The following is a 20144-nucleotide window of genomic DNA, read 5'->3' as shown; positions in this document are numbered from 1 at the left end:
TGTGCTAGATAAGTAGAGTGTTTAGTCTAGCTTGTATGGTGGTGGCACTTTGATGCGTTTTTTGGTATAATATACTTACATTTTACCCAAAAAAAAGAACTCATGAAGGTAATAATCTTCGTGTTTTCACTTTAGTTGTCCAGTATAGATTATCCTCATATGTGTTCTAAAACTTATTCTTAAAGTTTGTGATGTGAATGGGAATGTTTGGCTATAATTAATAGATTAATTATAACATTTTTTTCTATTTATTGTTTTTCGCCTAAATTTATTAGGCCTTGTAGTTTAAACAATTAGACTACAACAAAGTACGTTAGCAAGATTTTATCAAATTAAAACCGGTAATCCCCGAGGACTAAGATTCATATGGCATTCAATATCAAACTATTGGATGTGCATTAACTTGTTTGCAAAGTCAACTAACTGATTTTGCACCAAGAACTACTAAGCTACAATTGTGTTTTTGGTGTTAATACAAACCTTTTTACTTAGCTATTGCTTAGCGTAAACTACAAATACATTCTCATTGTAATGCTTATGAAAATTAATTTATCTGTACTATGACAAAGGATAATTGTTATGTACACCCCAAAACTTCACACATTTAATTTTGCCGTTCTTCTAGCTAGTGTTACTTCAGATACCGCTCAATGTCAGATAAGTCGAGGATTTTATCTAATCCACTGGCAATAAGAAACCTGAATCACGAAGATAAGCAACAATTTAAAGAACTTGTGATTGCAAGATATAAAAATGGAAATTTTCGTTGGTTGAGTATCATACTTATCTCTAAAGACTTTAGCCATCGAATGACAACCTCCAAGAATAGACGATTGCATGTTCACTGCGATGTTTGGATTATGAACACTCTGCCTTAGGTGCACCCATCCACTCTCATTTTGTTCTTTGTCTAAAACCTTTACCCTGCATATCATCATTATCATATATTTTAAGTCACCTTTAAATAATACACATGCATGCACCTCAACTATAATTTAAGGTAAAATCTGATAAAAAAATATGCACATAATATTATCCTCCTAGATTCAGGATATATTTTTGAAAAATACTATCGTTATAAATCTGGTCATCATTTTGCTTCTCTATTTGATTTTGGGTTATCTGATGCATGATTCATATCCACTTTGAGCATTCGACTTTCTCCTACTCTGGCTGCGGGGGTGATAAAGAATATACACATAATATTATCTTCCTAGATTTAAGATATTTTTGTGTAAAATATTATCTTTACAAATCTTGTTAGTTGTGTAATATATGATTAGGACTATCATTGTAATTAATCATATAAATATTGATCAATAGAAATAGAACTACGAGTGTCACTGAATCTAGCAAAATCATTTCAAGAGAATCTGACATAAGGGAAGACAAACTTTTAGAAATTGGGAACACATTTAAGGTATACTCCCTCTGTTTCCTAAATATCTTCCTTCTTTTCATTTAAGTGTGTTTCCAAAATATCTTCCCTCTTTTACTTTATTTCTTATTTGAATTTTTTTTTTCCTTTTTTATCCTCTCATGTCTGTATCATATGGTCCGCCATTACATTATTTATTCAATTTTACTCCTTCTCTCTCCTAGTTTAACCCCTTTTTATTTGTTTATTTATCTTAACCCCTTTTCCTCTCCTACTTTACCCACCCCACACCCCACACAAATTGATTATCATTGGTATCTGTAGTAACAGCCACAAGGAAGATCTTTAGGAAACGGAGGGAGCACTATCTCTATCTTCTTTTACTTGCTATATTTTTCATAAATAGATGTCTGAATCTACTTGCTACATTTTTTTATTGGAAAAATTGTCAAGAATAAGCTTACCTTTTCGTGATCCGCTAAAAATAAGTTAACCTTTTAATTATCTTGGAATAAGTCAATATTTAATACTTATGTATTTTGAACAAGTCATGACTTGTTATTAACCTCTTTAACAGGTTAATGCGTACGTGTCCGTCTCTCATTCGTTTATTTATTAATTTTAATATCATTTTAATAAAACATTTTTTTCCCAATTCTCTCTTTCCTTAATCGCCCACAACCACCACCTCTCCTTTGTCTCCTTCGCCTATATTAATTTTAATATATTTCCCACGTCTTCATTTACGTATCCTCCTTCTCACTCTTTTTTTTTTTTTTTGAGGGGAAACGGTGAAGAAAAATTATTAAGCAACGTCTAATTCCGCTAAAGTTAAAACACCTTGCGGAAAATTGTCTACAAAAACTTGCTCCATCCCTTTAGATGGGTGCAACCTAGCAATCAAATGAGCAACAGTATTACCTCCCCGTTTTACATGAGAAATAGAAGACTTAAATAAGCTATCACCCAAAAGCCAAATGTCTTCTATAATAAGATCCAAAGGGGATCATCCAGCACTCCTCAAACGCACTGCCTTTGAGAGATTGAAAGCGTCGCCCTCCATCTCGATCGCATCGAAGCCATAATTCTTTGCCAACTGCAACCCAAACCCACCCGCTATGGCTTCCGCAAGCGAAGCTCTCCAATGAGCCCTGAACTGACGCACAACCATCACCACGATCCTCCCTTGACCGTCTCGGACAACAGCCCCCACACCCACCGTACCATCCCCCCATGATTGCAGCATATGTGTTGAGTTTAACTCGACCATTTCCCGGCAGGGTCCAGCTAGCCCGAGAAATAACGGGGCTACTCGAAGTAGTTTGAAGCACCGAACTCGCATAGCCTTTGTATTTCATAAGCAATCGCAAAAACCCCGCAGCACCCACATCAATGTTACGCCAAGGCTCCTCATGTACCACTGAATTGCGGTACGACCATGCTCCCCACGCTAAAGCCATTGTCGCAAGTAGCCCGCTAACATCAAGCTTGGATTTTAGCCAAGTGTACATTTCCAAGAAAGACGTTTGCAGTCCCTCGATAATATATTGTAAAAAAGGGGATTTATCCCATATAGGGAAGACAAGAGAGCAGCGAAAAATAGCATGAACAATAGTCTCCTTCCCTCCATTACAGTGAGAGCATGAGTCATCTTCAATAATGTGCCTATCCGACAAACGTCCTTTTGTAGCAAGAGCACCTGTACACGCGCGCCAGATAAAATGACTAACTTTTGGCGGCCCGCCAATGTCCCAAACAGATCACCAAGCATCACCATTTTCACCTCCGAACTACTGCGCCCAGCCTTGAATATGACCAAGGTGCACAAGCCAATATCCAAACTTGGTTGAGTAACCCCCATTCGGTGCTGGCCACCAATATTGCACACCCTCAGGTCTGCGCTCACTAAGCGGGATCTCCCGTATAAAACTCATCTCCTCCGCCATGAAATGAGTGTCGAGCGCCGCTATATCCCATTTGCCATTTGTATCCAACAAGTCCAAAACTCGAAGGCCGCAGGACATTCAATGTTTCGAGGTAGGAGCGGTGTTAGAAGAGTCTCCCGGTAGCCAAGCTTCTTTCCACACCCCAATTTTTTCCCTATTACCAATCTCTATTTTAGACCCTCAAGGAGCAAAGCCTTCGCTCCCCATATGCTCCGCGATACATAACTTGGATCATAACCACGCCTAGCGTTAAAAAACACATCATTAGGGTAGTAACGTGCACAAAAGACCTTATGCACCAAGGAGCTCGTACCACACAACAACCTCCAACCCTGCTTGGCAAGAATAGCTTGGTTGAAAACTCCCATACCACCATGTGACTTAGGCAAACATAGCTTCTTCCAACTAATCCAATGCATTTTCCGCTCCGTCCCTCGAGCACCCCACCAAAACCTGGCACACATAGCGTTTATTTCATACAAACTGCACTCCAGAATCGCAAATAAACTCATCATATAAGTGGGTATGGATTGAATCACCAACTTCAGCAAAACTTGTTTCATTTGCCAGCGCGAGACAACAGCTTCTCCTTCCATCCTTGTAATTTCTTCCACACTCTCTCTTTAAAAATCGAAAACACCATCTTTTTTGATCTGCCAATCACAGTAGGAAAGCCTAAATACTTCTCATGTCTCTCCACTTCTCGCACTCTAAATAATGACTGAATCTCGCGCCTTCTGTTATTCTCCACACTTTTACTAAAACACACCTCAGATTTATTGAAATTGATTTTCTGACCAGATGCTCGTTCATACGTACTGAGAATATCAGCCACTACCGAGCATTCCTGAAGTGTAGCTCTCGTAAAAAGAATATTGTCATCACAAAAAAAAATGAATGAGATATACGAGGTGCGTTTCGACATACTCGAGCACCATGAATCAACCCATCCTTTGCCGCTTTAGTCAACATCGAAGAGAAACTTTCCGCACATAGGAGAAATAAATACAGGGACAGCGGGTCTCCTTGCCGCAGACCCCTGTAGGGTATACTGTTCCCCTCAACTCGACCATTCAGCTTATATGAATACGAGACACTGGAGAGACAAGTCATAATCCTACTGATCCAGTCTGCACTAAAACCCATTTTACCCATGTATTTCGCAATGAAAATCCATTTCACACGATCATAAGTCTTACTCATGTCCAGCTTCAAAGCTATAGTTCCCGCCTTCCCTTCACCTCTTCTTTTCATCCCATGAAATATTTCGAACGCAACCATAACATTATCTGTAATAAGTCTACCAGGGACAAAAGCACTCTGATTTAGTGAAATAATATCAAGCAAAAAACCGATTTACCATCATTTTGGATATAATCTTGTAGAGTACGTTACACAGACTAATAGGCCTAAAATCTCCCATCTTTTTCGGCTGAGAGCATTTACGAATCAACAAAATGCAAGTCTTATTCAGCGTTAATATCCCTCTCTTTGTTCCACCAAGCTTTAATATAAGCAATTATATCCTCCCCCAACAATATGCCAAAATTTCTGATAAAATAACCACCAAATTCTCCATCTCACTCAGTCTCACTCCTCTACACTTTGTTGTGTCACGCGGTGATGTAGATGTCAGTGCTCCTCATTGCCGCCAGTGGTCTTTGGCGTTGTTGGCGTTCAGGCGAAGTTGTTGCTTCCCTTCCTCTGTATTTTTTGCCTCGTATTCTATCTTCTCAGCTCTATATTTTTCCATCGTTGTTTGGTGTTGCATCTTGGCGAAGCTATTGGTACTTCTGTCACTGTCGAGCTATTGTGGTGGTTATGCCTTATTTTCTCTCACCACCTTGCTTCGCCATTGTTGTTGTGTTGTCGGCACCGTCGCGAGTTTGTGGCTGTTGTGAGCTAGTGCCCTAGAGAGTTGTGGGTCGATGTTATCGTGGTTGTTGGTGTTGTGCTGTTCTGTTTGTCATGTGCGAGGTTTTAATTCTTAATTAAAGTTGGATATTTGATAAATTCAGTTTGTTGGAGGGTTTTATGGATGCTTTTGGATTTTAGGTTTTTAAAGGTGGCATTTTAAGGGTAGGAGTTGTTGAGGCAGTGTTAGGAGGGTGACTGAGGTTGTCATTTCGTGGTCAGTGATGGCGGGTTTTAGAGTGAAGAGAGAGAAAATACTTGGCATTCATGGGAAGAAGAAGAAGAGAGGGGAAAGAGAAAAAATAGGAAGAATTTCAAAATTGCAAAAAAAAACCTCTCACTTATCTTTTAAACCGGTTACAAATCATATGACTTGTTAAAAGTTTAAGTGATATCAAAGTTAGTTTATTTCAGGATAACCAAAATGTTAGTTTATTTTTGGCAGATCACGCAAAGGTTGGTTTATTCTTTACGATTTTTCCTTTCTTATTTGGTAACCATGACCATAAAAAACCACCAAATTCTCCTTTAATTTTATCCACTTGTACCTTTAATTATATCTAAAATATTTGTCATCCTCATACAACAATTATGGTTCTCACCATAGTTCTTCTCATTTCCTAGATTCTTGTGTAAAATAAATATAGCAAGTAAATGGAGATACATAAAGTAATATAATATAATTCCTCTATTCCTAAATACATGTGAATATACTAATTTAACGTTGATATCCTTAATTATCAATTACTAAAAAATTAAAGAAATTAATAGTTTGACATTATATTTTGAGACTACTACAAATATATATTATGCAATACCATCTTTTTTATATATTAGCTTTGAAATGAGGTCAAAATTAGTATTTAATAGTGCCTGAAATTTACTTCATATATATGTGACAATACTAAGTTTTGGGTGCATGAATCTATTTATTTTCCAACTTTAATGTTGCACCAATCACATGAAAGTAGTTTTCCATAATTGCTTTATTTTCTTATGATTTTATTCACCTCAGGTGTATCCAAGCTGAGGTTGTAACTTATCATTAGTGGGAAAATTCGTAGGTTGAAAATATTTTTACATGAGCATTTTATGTGGCAAAATAAATACACATAAGATATGTGGCTTACCAATATAATTGCTTCGTTAGGATTGTTTATATATTATGTATTACTCAACTTTGTTAATTACGTGCTTTGTGTGTGTATGTCGGTCATGGTTATGCGTTATTGATCCTGTGATGACGCATTTGGTGCGCGCGCAATCTCTAGGGATCAATAGTGCACCATTTACAGGTTTGAAAATGATGTATCATGGGTTGGGGATTGGAGAGCTTGTGTAGATTATATCATCCTTTGACTTTACATTTTTGTAGTTGATTTTGACTATTGTCGTTGACTTTTAGCTTTGAGTTCGACTTTGACTTTTGACTTTTAGAGTTGACTTTTTTTCATTTACTAAGTTTTATTTCTAAAGTTTATTTATTATGTTTTTCGCTGTAAAATTTTGAATAAGTCGATATGTTATCAAACATACGATAATACTTTGATAATTCTCTAAGTTTTATATTAAAAATGTATTCTGGAAAATAGAGAATTGTCGGGGTGTTAAAAAAGTGGTATCTTGGAGCTTTACATTTTATTGGTCTTTCGTGCCAACTTTAAACTTTTAGGTGCCTAACTAGCTAATTAGTTAAAATGATTTTTTTTATAAATTGAGTTCTTACTTATTCATTTGGTTCCAATTACTTTTTGAAAATCTTTGGATACACGATTTTAGATATTAGTTTGAGGCCCGAAATTTTATTATTATTTTATTTTATTCGAAAATTTCGAACTTTCTTTTCGTTTTATTGGAAAATTATATATTAATTATTTATTTATTTTAAATACTTATAGTTTATTTTGATTACTTTGTATTTTTTTTGAGAGATAGGTAGTACAAGAAGGGCATATATGATAGAAATATTATATGTCTGCATTAAATAGTTAGTTCAACAGGTTTATGCTTTTCTTCCATGCTAAATATTTATGTTATTCCTATGCTTTATATCCTTCTTGTTGCTTATTGTTATTGTTGGAACAACTATACACTAAGTAAGAGTATCATTGGTTTGTAGATGTCATGTGCTTCAGTAAACGGACTTAGAGATATGATTGATAGGGAAGCTAGTAGAGTAGGAAGCTACCACAACCCTATTGTACTAAGTGATGATGAGGATGATGAAGGATATGCGTCAGATTGTAATAGCTACACCAGCCTAGAAGTCATCATGTGTAGAATCCTAAGAGTAATAGTAATGATGATGAGGTTCTCTACGAGTTTGACCGTGCTAGAGGACATACCATGATGAACATCTACCATGTTGTTTTGAGACTCGAGAGTGATTCTGAGTCAGAAGAGGACGAGCCTCAACTTAAGAAGATGCAAAGATCTACGAGATTTAGAATATATGTCTATTATAATACTAAGGACGTTGAAGATCTTAAAGACAAGGTTTTAACTCCAGGAAAGTACAAGAAATCAAAGGATAAAACTGATGATGTTTCACCCTGGTTTATGTATTTATGCTTTGAGAATAAATGTTAGATAATTAGTCAAGCAATGGTTTAAATTTGTTTCTTCGCACCTTTATGTTGGCAAAGCACAATATTATGTTTTTTAAAGAAATTCTTACTAACATCTTTTGAGGAATAAAAAGCAATAATTAGTTATCCAAGTGAGCAAAAATTTATTTTAGCACATGAATGGGAATAATTGTATATATTTGTTATGATTGGATTTTTTTTAATTGATCCTAAAATGTTTTTATTCTTGATGTGAATATTTTCATGAATGATTTATGTGGTTGATGATGATTTATTCTGTGGTATTATTACAATTCCTGATAAACTATATATTGATGCGATGTTGGATGATCAAATCAAATGTTACATTCCTAGAGAATGACATGTAAGTAACGTATCAAAGCCTAAAGTACAGTTACATTAAATTGAGGTCCCACAATTCTATGGCTAACAACGGTAATGATTTAGCTTCTCTTATTCGCCTATTGGTGGAGAAACTGACTCAAGAAAGAGCTGAGCTTCACAATTCTACTATGGACATGGTTGAGAGACTAGTCAAAGTTAAGCCACCATACTTTAAGGGGAAAACTGATCTTACCTTCTTAGAGAGTTAGATTAGAGAGTTTGAAAAGATTTTTGGGGTTGTGAAATTCTTAAGGTTATGAAAGTAGGTCAAGTCGTACTATACCTAAAAGATGAGACTGATTTGTAGTGTAGAAAAATGGGGCTAGACTGAGGGCATGCTATTGAGGAATTTAATTGCGATACCTATATTACTCCCTTAAGAGGGAAGTTTTACCTTGCTTTTATGAGGAAACAGGAAACCCATAAGTTTTTCAACCTTAGAATGGGGAGTATTGCCATCTTTGAGTACTATAGCAAGTTCATAGCACAGTCGAGGTTTGCACCTGAGGTAGTAGCCACTGAGGACTTAAAGGCTCAAAGGTTTGAGCAATGTTTGACCGAGGAAATCCAGCTGGGTTAGGTGGTGAAACTTTTTCATCTATAGACATTATATATGGAAGAGCCGCCCATATTTATGATAATGGTAATGGGAGTGGTAACCAGGTGAGGTCTAGGTTCAACCAGTCTAGAAATCAAGGTTTTAAGCCTGTAGGATCACATAACAACCAAGGAAGCTACAGATCCAAGTGTGAGTTTGGTTTGGAGAAAGTAGCATTTTTTGGGACATTATATGTGTAAAGGAGTCTCTTTAGATCATGCTAAGATCCAAGCTGTTAGTGAGTGGCCTACTCCAAATAATGTGTTAGATATCAGAAGTTTTCTAGGTTTAGCTGGCTATTATAGGAGATTTTCGAGAGATTTCTCAAAGATAGCGAGACCACTGACAAATTTGATGAAGAAGGATTCAAGATTTGAGTAGAATGAGAAGTGCGAGAAGCTTTCCAAATTTTAAAGGGGTGTTTAACCTTTGCACCCGTTTTGACCTTGCCTGATGGCAATAAGGGATTCAAGGTATATAATGATGCTTCAAAGAATGGTTTGGGATGTGTTTTGCAGTAGAATGGGAAGGTGATCACATATGCATCGTTTAAGTTGAAATTATATGAGGCTAATTACCCTACCCACGATTTAGAGTTAGTTGCTATCGTGTTTGCCTTGAAAATTTGAAAACATTACTTTTACGGGGCAACCTGTAAGATCTTTAACGACCATAAGAGTTTGAAATACATTTTCACCCAGAAATATCTCAATATTAGACAGAGGAGATGGTTAAAGTTGATCAAAGACTCTGACCTAAACATCCAGTATCATGAAGGAAAGGCGAATGTAGTTGTTGATGCCTTAAGTAGCAAGTCGAGCCATATATAGCATGAATGCCTTGGTAGTTCCTGAGGAATTGTATCGAGATATGCAAAGACTTAGCCTAGGAATCTTAAATCACGGGGAAATCGAGGCAAGATTGAGTGTTTTGTTGTTGTAGTTGTTAATTTTCGACGAGATCATAGAGGGTACTCAGCGTAACATATCTTATAATGGTCCTCAACCTCATCTGCAAGCTGCTTCACATATTTTGAGATACTTGAACTACACTATAAATCTTAGCATTTTCTTTCCTTCTTCATCTGATCTAAATCTTAGAGATTATTGTGATACTGACTGTGGCTCTTGTCCTTTTTTCGGCAAAATTTATTTTCTTGTTATGCATGTTTCTTGCAATTATTTGGTTTCTTGGGAAACTTTAAAGCAAAAAGATAATTCCAAGCGTAATTAGCTGATTACAGGAGCTTAAGTTACTCCACCACTAAGTTGATTTGGCTTGAAGGTTTTTTATTTGAATTGGATGTGTCTGTTGAACATTTTACTAATCTATTTTGTGATAGCATAGGTGCTAAATACATAGGTGATAATCCAGTTTTCCGAAAACGAACAAAACATCTCAAGGTGGAATATCAGTGTTATCAAAGAATTATGTTCAGTTTGACATACCGTTCACATGAAATCAGCCTTGCAACTTAATACATTTCGACTAATCCTCTCGGTGTTGAACAACATTCTTTTATTTGTAACAAGCTAGGACTTGTTTCAAAACCCTATCAAACACACCCTAAAGAACCAAATGACTCCATAATAGTTTAAATCTTCATATATAAAATCCATATACTTTAAGAAGGTTTTTGAGAATATAACCTGTACATGTGAGCGTCAATAGCTGTAGGATTTTCATTTAAATCGACAAGGCAACCTTCGCCAACCCAGCAATCTCCACAAGAATCAAGCACCCAACCTTCTAGTTTTTCCTCCTAGTACCAATTACATATTTTTCATTTTAGTCAAATAACTAGTTGTTGGCTCAAGCAATGTCCCTAATCATTAGTTATCAATATGAATTTGAATTCTTAAATCAAACACTTGAGAAAAATGAAAAAAAAAGAGTTATACTTGTTGTAGTGTGCTTAGGAAATTAAATGATCTTCGAGTTCCTTTAAAATTTTCTAGATAATAAATTATAATATGAATTAGCGATCAATATAACCTCGATTTGAAGAGAGTACACACACATATATATATATATATATATATATATAATATATATATATATAATATTATATATATATATAATATATATATATATATAATAATATATATATATATAATAATATATATATATATATAATATATATATATATATATATATATAATATAATACAATTTATCTTAATGTAGGTTGATGTGTAAGAATACAACCGATACAATAAAATAATGTAGTAGCGTTCAGAGTAGGACATGCTATTATTAACATTAATTTAATGAGTATTAATATATACATTTGTATTTAATTGTCTTAAAAATAGAAAATATATTGTCTTTAAATATATTTTTTTTCATAAAAACTAACATGAGATTGTAGAGTTGTTGGTTAGTGCATTTATATCACAAATGAGAAGTTATGGGTTCGAGGCATATAATACACATTTTTATTGTTTAATATATCATTTGATTGTATGGGGGAGGGGAAATACATGTGGCAACATGTCATTTTTTTTGCTTTGAGTTTTAGATATATATAGATAAGTATAATTTAATTGCTGGCTAACAAAATCTAATGAAAGCACGTTAGACTTCATACCTCCACATATCTCCGAAACGTTTCAATGACTTCAATTGCTTTTGTCTTAGCATGTCTTGGCTCCGAAAGAACATCCATTCTTAGCTCTACCGATTCTAAGGGATCTTCAAGGCCTTCGATGAGACTTCCAATTCCTTCACTTGATCCCGCAAGCCGCATGCGAACCATCTCAATGATGATCTTCACAACCATATATGCACCTAAAATCAAGTGCAACAGTGTGAGACCTCTCTCTTAAATAAATGATTATAGATAGAATAGTTATGGCCCATTTGATGGGTACATCATAATAAATGATCATAACGATAATTATTTCATAGATAATTCTGTTAAAATAAAAGAATAGGATATAACCATCCATGATTATGGACATGTTTCTTAACAACAAAATTCAAAATACACGTTCTGACGTTCATTATCAATATCATCATTTATTTATCGGCTAAAAGACGAGCTATTGTAGAAAGTAGGATATTGGTCGCTTACCATCATCAAGATAATAATTCTCTTTAAGAGCACCATGCCCGGAGGTCTCCATCATTAAGTGAGTTTCAATACCTTCCTTGTTCAGCTGAACACCCTTATTAATGACATTCCTGTATCCAACTCGGTACAAACAATGCTTTCCACCTTTATTAGCTATGAACCTTGATAGCCCAATGCTAGTTCTAGCATCTGTAACAATGGTAGTTTCAGGATGCTCTTTAAGCACAATTGCGGACATTAGTGCGATTAACTTGTCACCATTAATGGAGTTCCCTTGATTATCAACCACACCACTTCTATCAACATCAGTGTCGAAGACAATTCCAAGGTCAGCTGAGTGTTCTAAGACTGCTGCTTTGGTTAAGGCCATAGCTTTTTTGTCCTCCGGGTTAGGAATATGGTTGGGGAACATTCCATCAGGGTTGAGATGTAGTGACCCAAATGTGTCTGCTCCAAGCCTATCTAACACATCCCATGTGAAAAACCCTCCAGAACCGTTTCCAGCATTTACAATGATCTGGAATTTCATTGTTTTCGTCATTTGATTAATATCATAGTAAATAATCATGGTACTAGTGCATGCTTAATTAATATAAGATCTATCATGCTATAAGTTATGCTTTTGACATTAGATTATAAACTTGTAAATAATAATTATGTGGTTGTATACGTGCTAACTGTTAGGAGTAGTTAGTTTTGATGCAGAGGCTATCCATATGAACATCATCAGCTGTCCCATAATAAAACCAGGTGTGTTCATCTGCGAATTAAAGGTGTTTAATTGATTCTCATTGAATTAATGGGTTGTTTAAAGGGGTTTTTTCGCGTAGAGGCCATTGATTGAGTTAATATAGTCAATATAACTTTTTTATTTTTGATAGTATAGTCAATAGATCAAGTCTCATGGGTATTCATCCTATTGGTTTTATATGATTCCGGCCTTTTGCTTTCTAAGATAATGTAATAATTCCAATAAGAAAAGTAGATCGGACATTAAAAAAAACAATGTCAACTATGGTGCTTATCGAGCGAGCCAAGCCTAAAACGTTGTTAGCTCGGCTTGTGTTCGTTTAAATTTGTTCCAACCCGACCGAGCTCAAATTTGACGAACCGAGCTTCGACCAAGTGTTGACCGAGTTGTCATTGAATTGTTTACGAACAAACTTGACCTATTATTATCTTTAGTTTACTCCTCTTTTTTATATTTGTTTCTAAAATATTTTTGTTTTTTTGAATTTATTCTTTGACCATAAAAATATTAACTTATTATTGTGTTATATCCAGAATAAATATATTTATATATACATAGATAATACACTATTTCCATTTCTAAAAGTGTAATCGAGCTTGTTCACGAGTTTTTCGGTCCAAACTTGTCATAACTCAATTGCCCTCGTTAAGGTCTCGAGCTGAACTCGAAGCCGAGCTTTTACCGAAATTCGATCTAGACGAGCTCGAATTGTTCACGAACATATCAGGCTCATTATCACCCTACTACCAACAATAAAATACAAGTCCTATAAAACTTCCAAAACTTTGTGCTTGTCAAATTAACTATATCAAGTAATATTGGACGGAGGGATTATATTTTTAAAGAAAATTAATAATATTTGAAATATAACTTTGTTATAACGGGCGTGAGAGATAAACATATAACGAATGCAAAAATAATAAGAACAGCCAACAGAATTACGTGGTTCACCAATTTGACTACCTCCACAAAAGAGAGATAGAATATTTTATTGATGATAATATGAGGAAAACAGAGTTACAATTGTTATATAGGCTATCTTAATCGAATAAACGACATTAATTTAAATAGGAATTTAACCCGTCTAATAACTCTTAACTAAAACACGCGTCGAAGAGTTCTCGTAAAAGCGCGAGTCGTGGCAACCTCTCGGCGATTTCGGCCGCGAGTCGTGCTGTAATCCGCAAGTCGCCAAATCTTAGATAGCTCTACTATAACAATTCAAGGCATATTTTCACAAATCTCCACCTTAACTTCAATCCTCTTACCATGAAATTAAACCCAAAATAGATGCATTGATCACAATGCCCAGAATCTCCCTTCAATCATATTTGTCCTAAAAGACAACCAGATCAGATTAGCCCCTAAGGACCTCAGAATTTCCCCAAGGAGAGCAACTAACAATCACGAACATTGAGTAAGTCCAAGCAATGTTGAAACTAACTCTGCAGAACCGGCTTGGTGAACATATCAACAGGATTATCAGCAGTTCCTACTTTCTTCACCTTAATTCTAGTCTCACTCCTCAAGAAATGATATCTCACGTCAATATGCTTAGTCCTAGCTCTCATGATGGACTTGATCCTTGGCTAAGCATATTGCACTCAGACTGTCACAGTTTACAGTAGCCTGATCGTGATCTAAACCGAGATCACTAACTAGCCCCTTTAGCCATATCTCTTTAGCCTAGGTGCTGTCAACGCCATATACTATGTTTCAGTAGTAGACAAAGTAATTGTAGCCCGCAAAGTTGCCTTCCAACTAATGACAAAACCACCAAGAGTAAAAACATAACCAGTCATTAACCTCTTACTGTCAACATCTCCAGCATAATCAGAATCAGAATAAACAGTGACTAAACACTGAGTATCATTCCCATAAATAAGACCAATGTTAGATGTACGTCTAAGGTAACGAAAAATCCTCTTCACTGCCTGCCAATACTCCTTACCAGGGTCACCCGTAAACCTACTAACAACACAAACTGCATGTGCAAGATCCGGCCTAGTGCAAACCATAGCATACATCAAACTCCCTACTGCACTAGCATAAGGAACCCGACTCATGTAGTCCTTCTCCTCAGTAGTCTTGGGTGCAAAAGCAAAGACATGATTATTGAAGCACTTGGAGTGTCTATAGGCTTTGCTGTTGTCATGCCAAACCTTGACAGAATCTTCTGAATATAACCTTTCGTGACAAGAAATTTTCTTCTGACTTCTTTCCCTATAGATCTCCATCCCCAAAATCTTCTTTGCAGCACCCAAATCCTTCATCTCAAACTCAGCACTGAGAAGACCCTTCAACCTCTGAATATCAGACTTAGCCTTAGCAGCTATAAGCATATCATCTACATACAGAACCAGATATATAAAGAACCATCACTCAGCTTGTTTGTGTACACACAACAATCATATCACTCCTGTTGTAGCCCAACTCAATCATGTAGCTGTCAAACCGCTTATACCACTGCCTAGGAGACTGCTTTAGCCAAAAAGACTTCTTCAATCTGCAAACATAGTCTTCTTTTCCGGAACTTGGAACCCATCTGGTTGTGTCATATAAATCTCTCTTTTCCAACTCCCCGTGTAGGAAAGCTTTTTCACATCTAGTTGCTCAAGTTCAAGATCCTGATGTGCAACCATTGCTAGTAGCACCCTGATGGAAGTATGTCTGACTACTGGTGAGAAAATCTCATTATAATCTACTCCTTCCCTTTGTGTGAACCCTCTTGCAACCACCTGAGCTTTATACTTAACCCCCTCAGTAGGTGAAGACCCTCTTTCTTCTTAAACCCATTTGCATGTACAATCTTCCTCTCCTTAGGACGTTTGACTAACTCCCAAGTCTGATTCTTATCTAGAGACTCCATCTCATCTTTCATTGCAGCCAGCCATAAAGTAGACTCACTGCCAAAAATAGCTTCTTTATAGGTGGATGGCTCATGATTTTCAACCTCCACCTCCTCAGCAACCTGTAGTGCATAGGCAACCATGTCTTCAAATACCTCTTTGGAGGCCCCACACCAACTCTTCTAGCTTTATCAAGTGCTAGGCTTGGTTGATATACTTCAGATGTGGTTGACTGATAAGTAGAAGACTCTTCAGTAGCATCATGTTGAGCTTTTCTACCTTGGTGATGTGATTCACTCTCAGCCTGAGTGACTTGCAGCTCCACCTGTTTATCAACATCTATCACTACTAACAGACACCACGGAAGACTTCACATGAGAGTTAAGCATAGAATCTTCATCAAATACTACACTTCTACTAAGTATAACACGTTTTTCGAAAGGTGACAAGATTCTATAGCCCTTAACTCCACTCCCAAAACCCACAAATACACCCTTCTTAGCTCTAGGTTCTAATTTACCCTCATATACATGATAATAAACAGTTGAACCAAAAACTCTCAACAAAGAATAATCTACAGGCTTACCAGACCACACCTCATAAGGTGTTTTACAATCAATACCTGTGTGAGGTCCACGGTTGATCAGATAGCAAGTTGTACTTAGTTAACCCAACATTTGAGAGCATGCGTCTCGCTCTCTCCAACAGTGTTTGATTCATGCGTTCTGCAACTCCATTTTGTTGTGGCGTATTTCTAACAGTATGACGGCGAGCAATCCCTTCATTCTTGCAGAACTCATCGAACTCAGACCAACATAATTCTAGACCATTATCAGTTCGCAGCCTTTTGACCTTCCTTTCAACTTGATTTTCCACTAAAGCCTTCCAGTGCTTGAAATTCTTGAAAGCCTCGCTTTTATGCTTCATCATAATTACCCAAGTCATTCTTGAATAATCATCAATCATTGACACAAAATACCTGTGATCTCAAATAGATGCAACTCGGGAAGGTCCCCAACAATAAGAATAGATATAATCAAGAGTACCTTTATTTGAATGAACCGCCTTTGGGAACATGTTGCGATGAAGTTTCCAAACACACAGTGTTCACAAAACTCTAAATCATGCACCTTGCGCCCACATAGAAGATCCCTCTTTGACAGAATTTGCATCCCCCTTTCACCCATGTGCCCAAGTCCCATATGCCACAACTTGGTCAACTCCTCCTTGTGATTCTCAAATGATGCAACAGCAGCGAAACCTGTCACAATAGAACCCTGAAGAATATATTAGCTACCATTTTTAATACCTTCCCTAACCAACTTTGAACCTTTATAAACACTCATAACTCCACCTTCACCTTGAAAACTGAAATCCTTGCTACCAAGAAGACTCAAAGATATCAGATTCTTTGTCATTAATGGAACATGCCTAACTTCGTTCAAGGTACATAATTTACCATAATGAGTCCTCATCCCAATAGAGCCTATTCCAACTACTTTGCAGGCAGCACTGTTGGCCATAGAAACATTGCCTCCATCTATCTGCTTATAAGTTGAAAACCACTCCATGCATGGACTAATATGATTTGACACCCCAGAATAAAGAACCCACACATCCCTACAATGTGACTGACTATTAATTACTAGGGCCAGATCTTCCTCAGAATCACCTCCAGTTTCTGCTGCTTCTTTTTCTTATGACATTCATTTTTCTAGTGTCCCCCTTTTCCCTACAGTAATTACAGACATCAGTAGTTTTAGGACCCTTAGAATTCGAATTTTTAAAGTTCGTTTTCTTTTTACCAGATTTCTTTTGTCCCTTTCCCCTAGTAACTACTAATCCAGATGCCTGATTCTCTGTACTAGAACTAGATGCCTGATGACGGACCTCTCTAGTATGAAGAGCAGATCTTACTTTTTCTAACGACATACTATCTTTCCCAACAATAAAAGAATCCACAAAATTCTCATATGATACAGGCAAAGAGACTACAGTATTAAAGCAACATCCTCATCATCTACTTTAACATCGATATTTCGCAGATCTAGCAAGATAGTATATAGTTTATCTAAGTGATCCCTTAGAGACGTACCTTCTTGCATACGCAGGCCGAACAGACGTTGCTTCAAAAGCAACTTGTTGGTTAGAGATTTTGTCATGTATAAACTCTCTAACTTCAACAACAGACCATCAGCAGTATCTAGCTCCGCAACTTCAGTAATTATGTCGTCAGACAAATACAACATAATTGTTGAATGCGCCTTTTCCTCCAGAATTTACATCTCAGCGGTGACTGAATCCTTTGCCAACGGTGCCCACAACCTCTGTTGCTTCAGTAAAGCCCGCATCTTGATTTGCCACAGACTAAAACTATTCTTCCCAGTAAATTTATCAATTTTGACATTCATCTCAGACATCTTTCTCACACAGATCGAACACAAAGCTCTTCATACCAATTTGTTCTAACGGACGTGAGGAGAAACAAATAACGAATGCAAAAACAATAAGTACAGACAACATAATTATGTGGTTCACCAATTTGGCTACGTCCACGATAGAGAGAAAATATTTTATTGATGATAATATAAGGAAAACAGAGTTACATTTGTTATATAGGCTATCTTAGTCGAATAAAGGACATTAGGTTAAATATGAATTTAACCCATCTAATACTCTTAACTAAAACACGCGTCAAAGAGTTCTCGCAAAAGCGTGAGTCGTGGAGCTGGCCGCGAGTCGCGTTGGCTACCGCGAGTCGTGGTGGCTGTCGCGACTCGCGATAACATCTCGGCGATTTCGGCCGCGAGTCGTGCTGCAATTCGCGAGTCGGCAAATCATAGATAGCTCTACTATAACGATTCAACGCATATTTTTACTAACTTTTTCTTTTAAATTGAGCTTGCTTATAAACGAAAGATTAAGGCTCACAAGTGAGATGTTTATATATAAAAGCTATGTTACACATTCGTTAAAATAAATTGTAGTGCCTAGCTATCAACCGTTGGCCTTTCCTCGTTAATTAAAAAGTAAAACATAAGAACATATAGTGTACTACATTGACTATAAATGAAGAGTAAAATATGAGAGAAATAGATATTACGTCTAAAAAAAAGAGGAGAATAAAATTCATAGGAATGAAGAGAATAAAGTGAAAAAAATAATGTAAGAAATCGTGTAAAAGAATGACGAGACGTACAAAAAATTGTTTAAAAAAGAAATAAAAAAATAAGAATTCATGTAAATGAAGATAAAAAAAATAGTATAACTAAAAAGTGAAGTAAACTTTAAAAAATATTAATTCCAATAAAGAAATAAAAGAGAAGAAACTAGTGTTGACTTTTCAGCCTCCATTTCTCACTACTAGACATCAATTGTATTTAATATTTTTCCCTCTCTCCCTTATGTGATGTATTTTCTTGTTCCACCCTCAGTTTGTTTTTCTCCTCATAAACACTCCCATGCATGTGACTCCCTTGATCCTACCACAATTAATAATTTTATAATATCAACTTTTATATTTTCTACAAGTACATAATTTGAGATATTAATGGTTAGTGTTACATTTGTTCAAAGATAGAGGAATTATCAATTATCTTTGTATTTGGAAAACTATGTCTTAGGAAATCTTTGTTAAATCTTTAATCAGTGGGGAAATCTTTAATCAGTGTTACACTTGTTCAAAGATTAACGCTTTCTTGCCTGGACCATTGTTGGAAAAATAATACCGTAAAGAGAAAAAATGTGGATCAATAGATTGTATTGTATATAAGAAAAGAGTGGTGACGTGGGTAGACACAAATATATCTTTTCTATTAGCACCTGATGTTGAAACGTACGGTCGCCCTAACTAAAAGGGAGGACATAAAAACCTAGCCAAAACATTTACGAGTCATGATACATGTTTGAACCCAATTAAAAAGAAACCCATTTCTAAAGCTCAATAAATTATTCATGGTAATTAATAGAATTTTAAAATATATAATTCATTTAATAAATTAATGTCATAAAATAATAGTTTATGGTTTTAACTTGTTAATCTTTGATAACAATCAATCAAAGAGAAGATTAAACGATTACTTTGGGATCAAAATAAAATACAACAAAAACAAGATAACTATGCTAACATATAAGACATTTTGCTAGATACGACACATTGCGCCAGACACAACTCTCTATTGTCCTCCACAACACGATTTTTTTGAAATCGTAATCTTGTTTCCCTTATAAATACTCTATTTCCCTCTATTTTCCTAACGACTTTTAAACAACTTGACATTTATTGCTTCACATATTATCCAAAAATCTTCATTCTTCCTTATACAAACAAGAATATTCTTTCCCCATACTTCTAAAAATCTCCATTGTTCCTTTTTCAAGCCTACCAATTGATTCCTCCAACATTAATACAGTCAGAATTAGATGACAAAAGTATAAAATTTGAGAGTCAATTAGAATTTAATCTGATTTGTACTAACAATATAATTTGAGAGGCCCAACAAGCCCAACCCACCGCCCAACCCCCCCCCCCCCTCACATTGAAATTAAGCTTCCACGATTTGAACCTTGGTTTTCCATGTATGAGATAGGAAGCCATACCATTAGACCCAATGGTCCTTGTATATGTCTTTGTGTGCGTGTATACTATTTTAACAAAAATT

General features: G+C 35.9%; 1 protein-coding gene across 2 annotated transcripts in view; it reads right to left on the bottom strand.

The window, feature by feature from the left end:
• Positions 1–367: 367 nt before the first annotated feature.
• LOC104896793 (hypothetical protein) overlaps positions 368–20144 on the bottom strand; it is a 28312-nt gene continuing 8535 nt past the window's right edge. The window contains exons 3-7 of one of the 2 annotated variants that reach the window (XM_010683584.3): positions 11884–12400; positions 11398–11597; positions 10458–10570; positions 784–924; positions 368–698 (exon numbers count right to left, since the gene is read on the bottom strand). In XM_010683584.3, the coding sequence (XP_010681886.2) occupies positions 632–698; positions 784–924; positions 10458–10570; positions 11398–11597; positions 11884–12400 (1038 nt within the window). In that variant the 3' untranslated portion in view covers positions 368–631. The remainder of the gene's footprint in view (positions 699–783; positions 925–10457; positions 10571–11397; positions 11598–11883; positions 12401–20144) is intronic. The other variant, XR_008969712.1, reaches the window with a different exon arrangement.

This window comes from Beta vulgaris, chromosome 6 (assembly GCF_026745355.1).
Source record: "Beta vulgaris subsp. vulgaris cultivar EL10 chromosome 6, EL10.2, whole genome shotgun sequence".
Classification (NCBI taxonomy): Eukaryota; Viridiplantae; Streptophyta; class Magnoliopsida; order Caryophyllales; family Amaranthaceae; genus Beta; species Beta vulgaris.
Note: the sequence above shows the minus strand (reverse complement) of the source record. Positions and strands in the feature narration are given on the sequence as shown.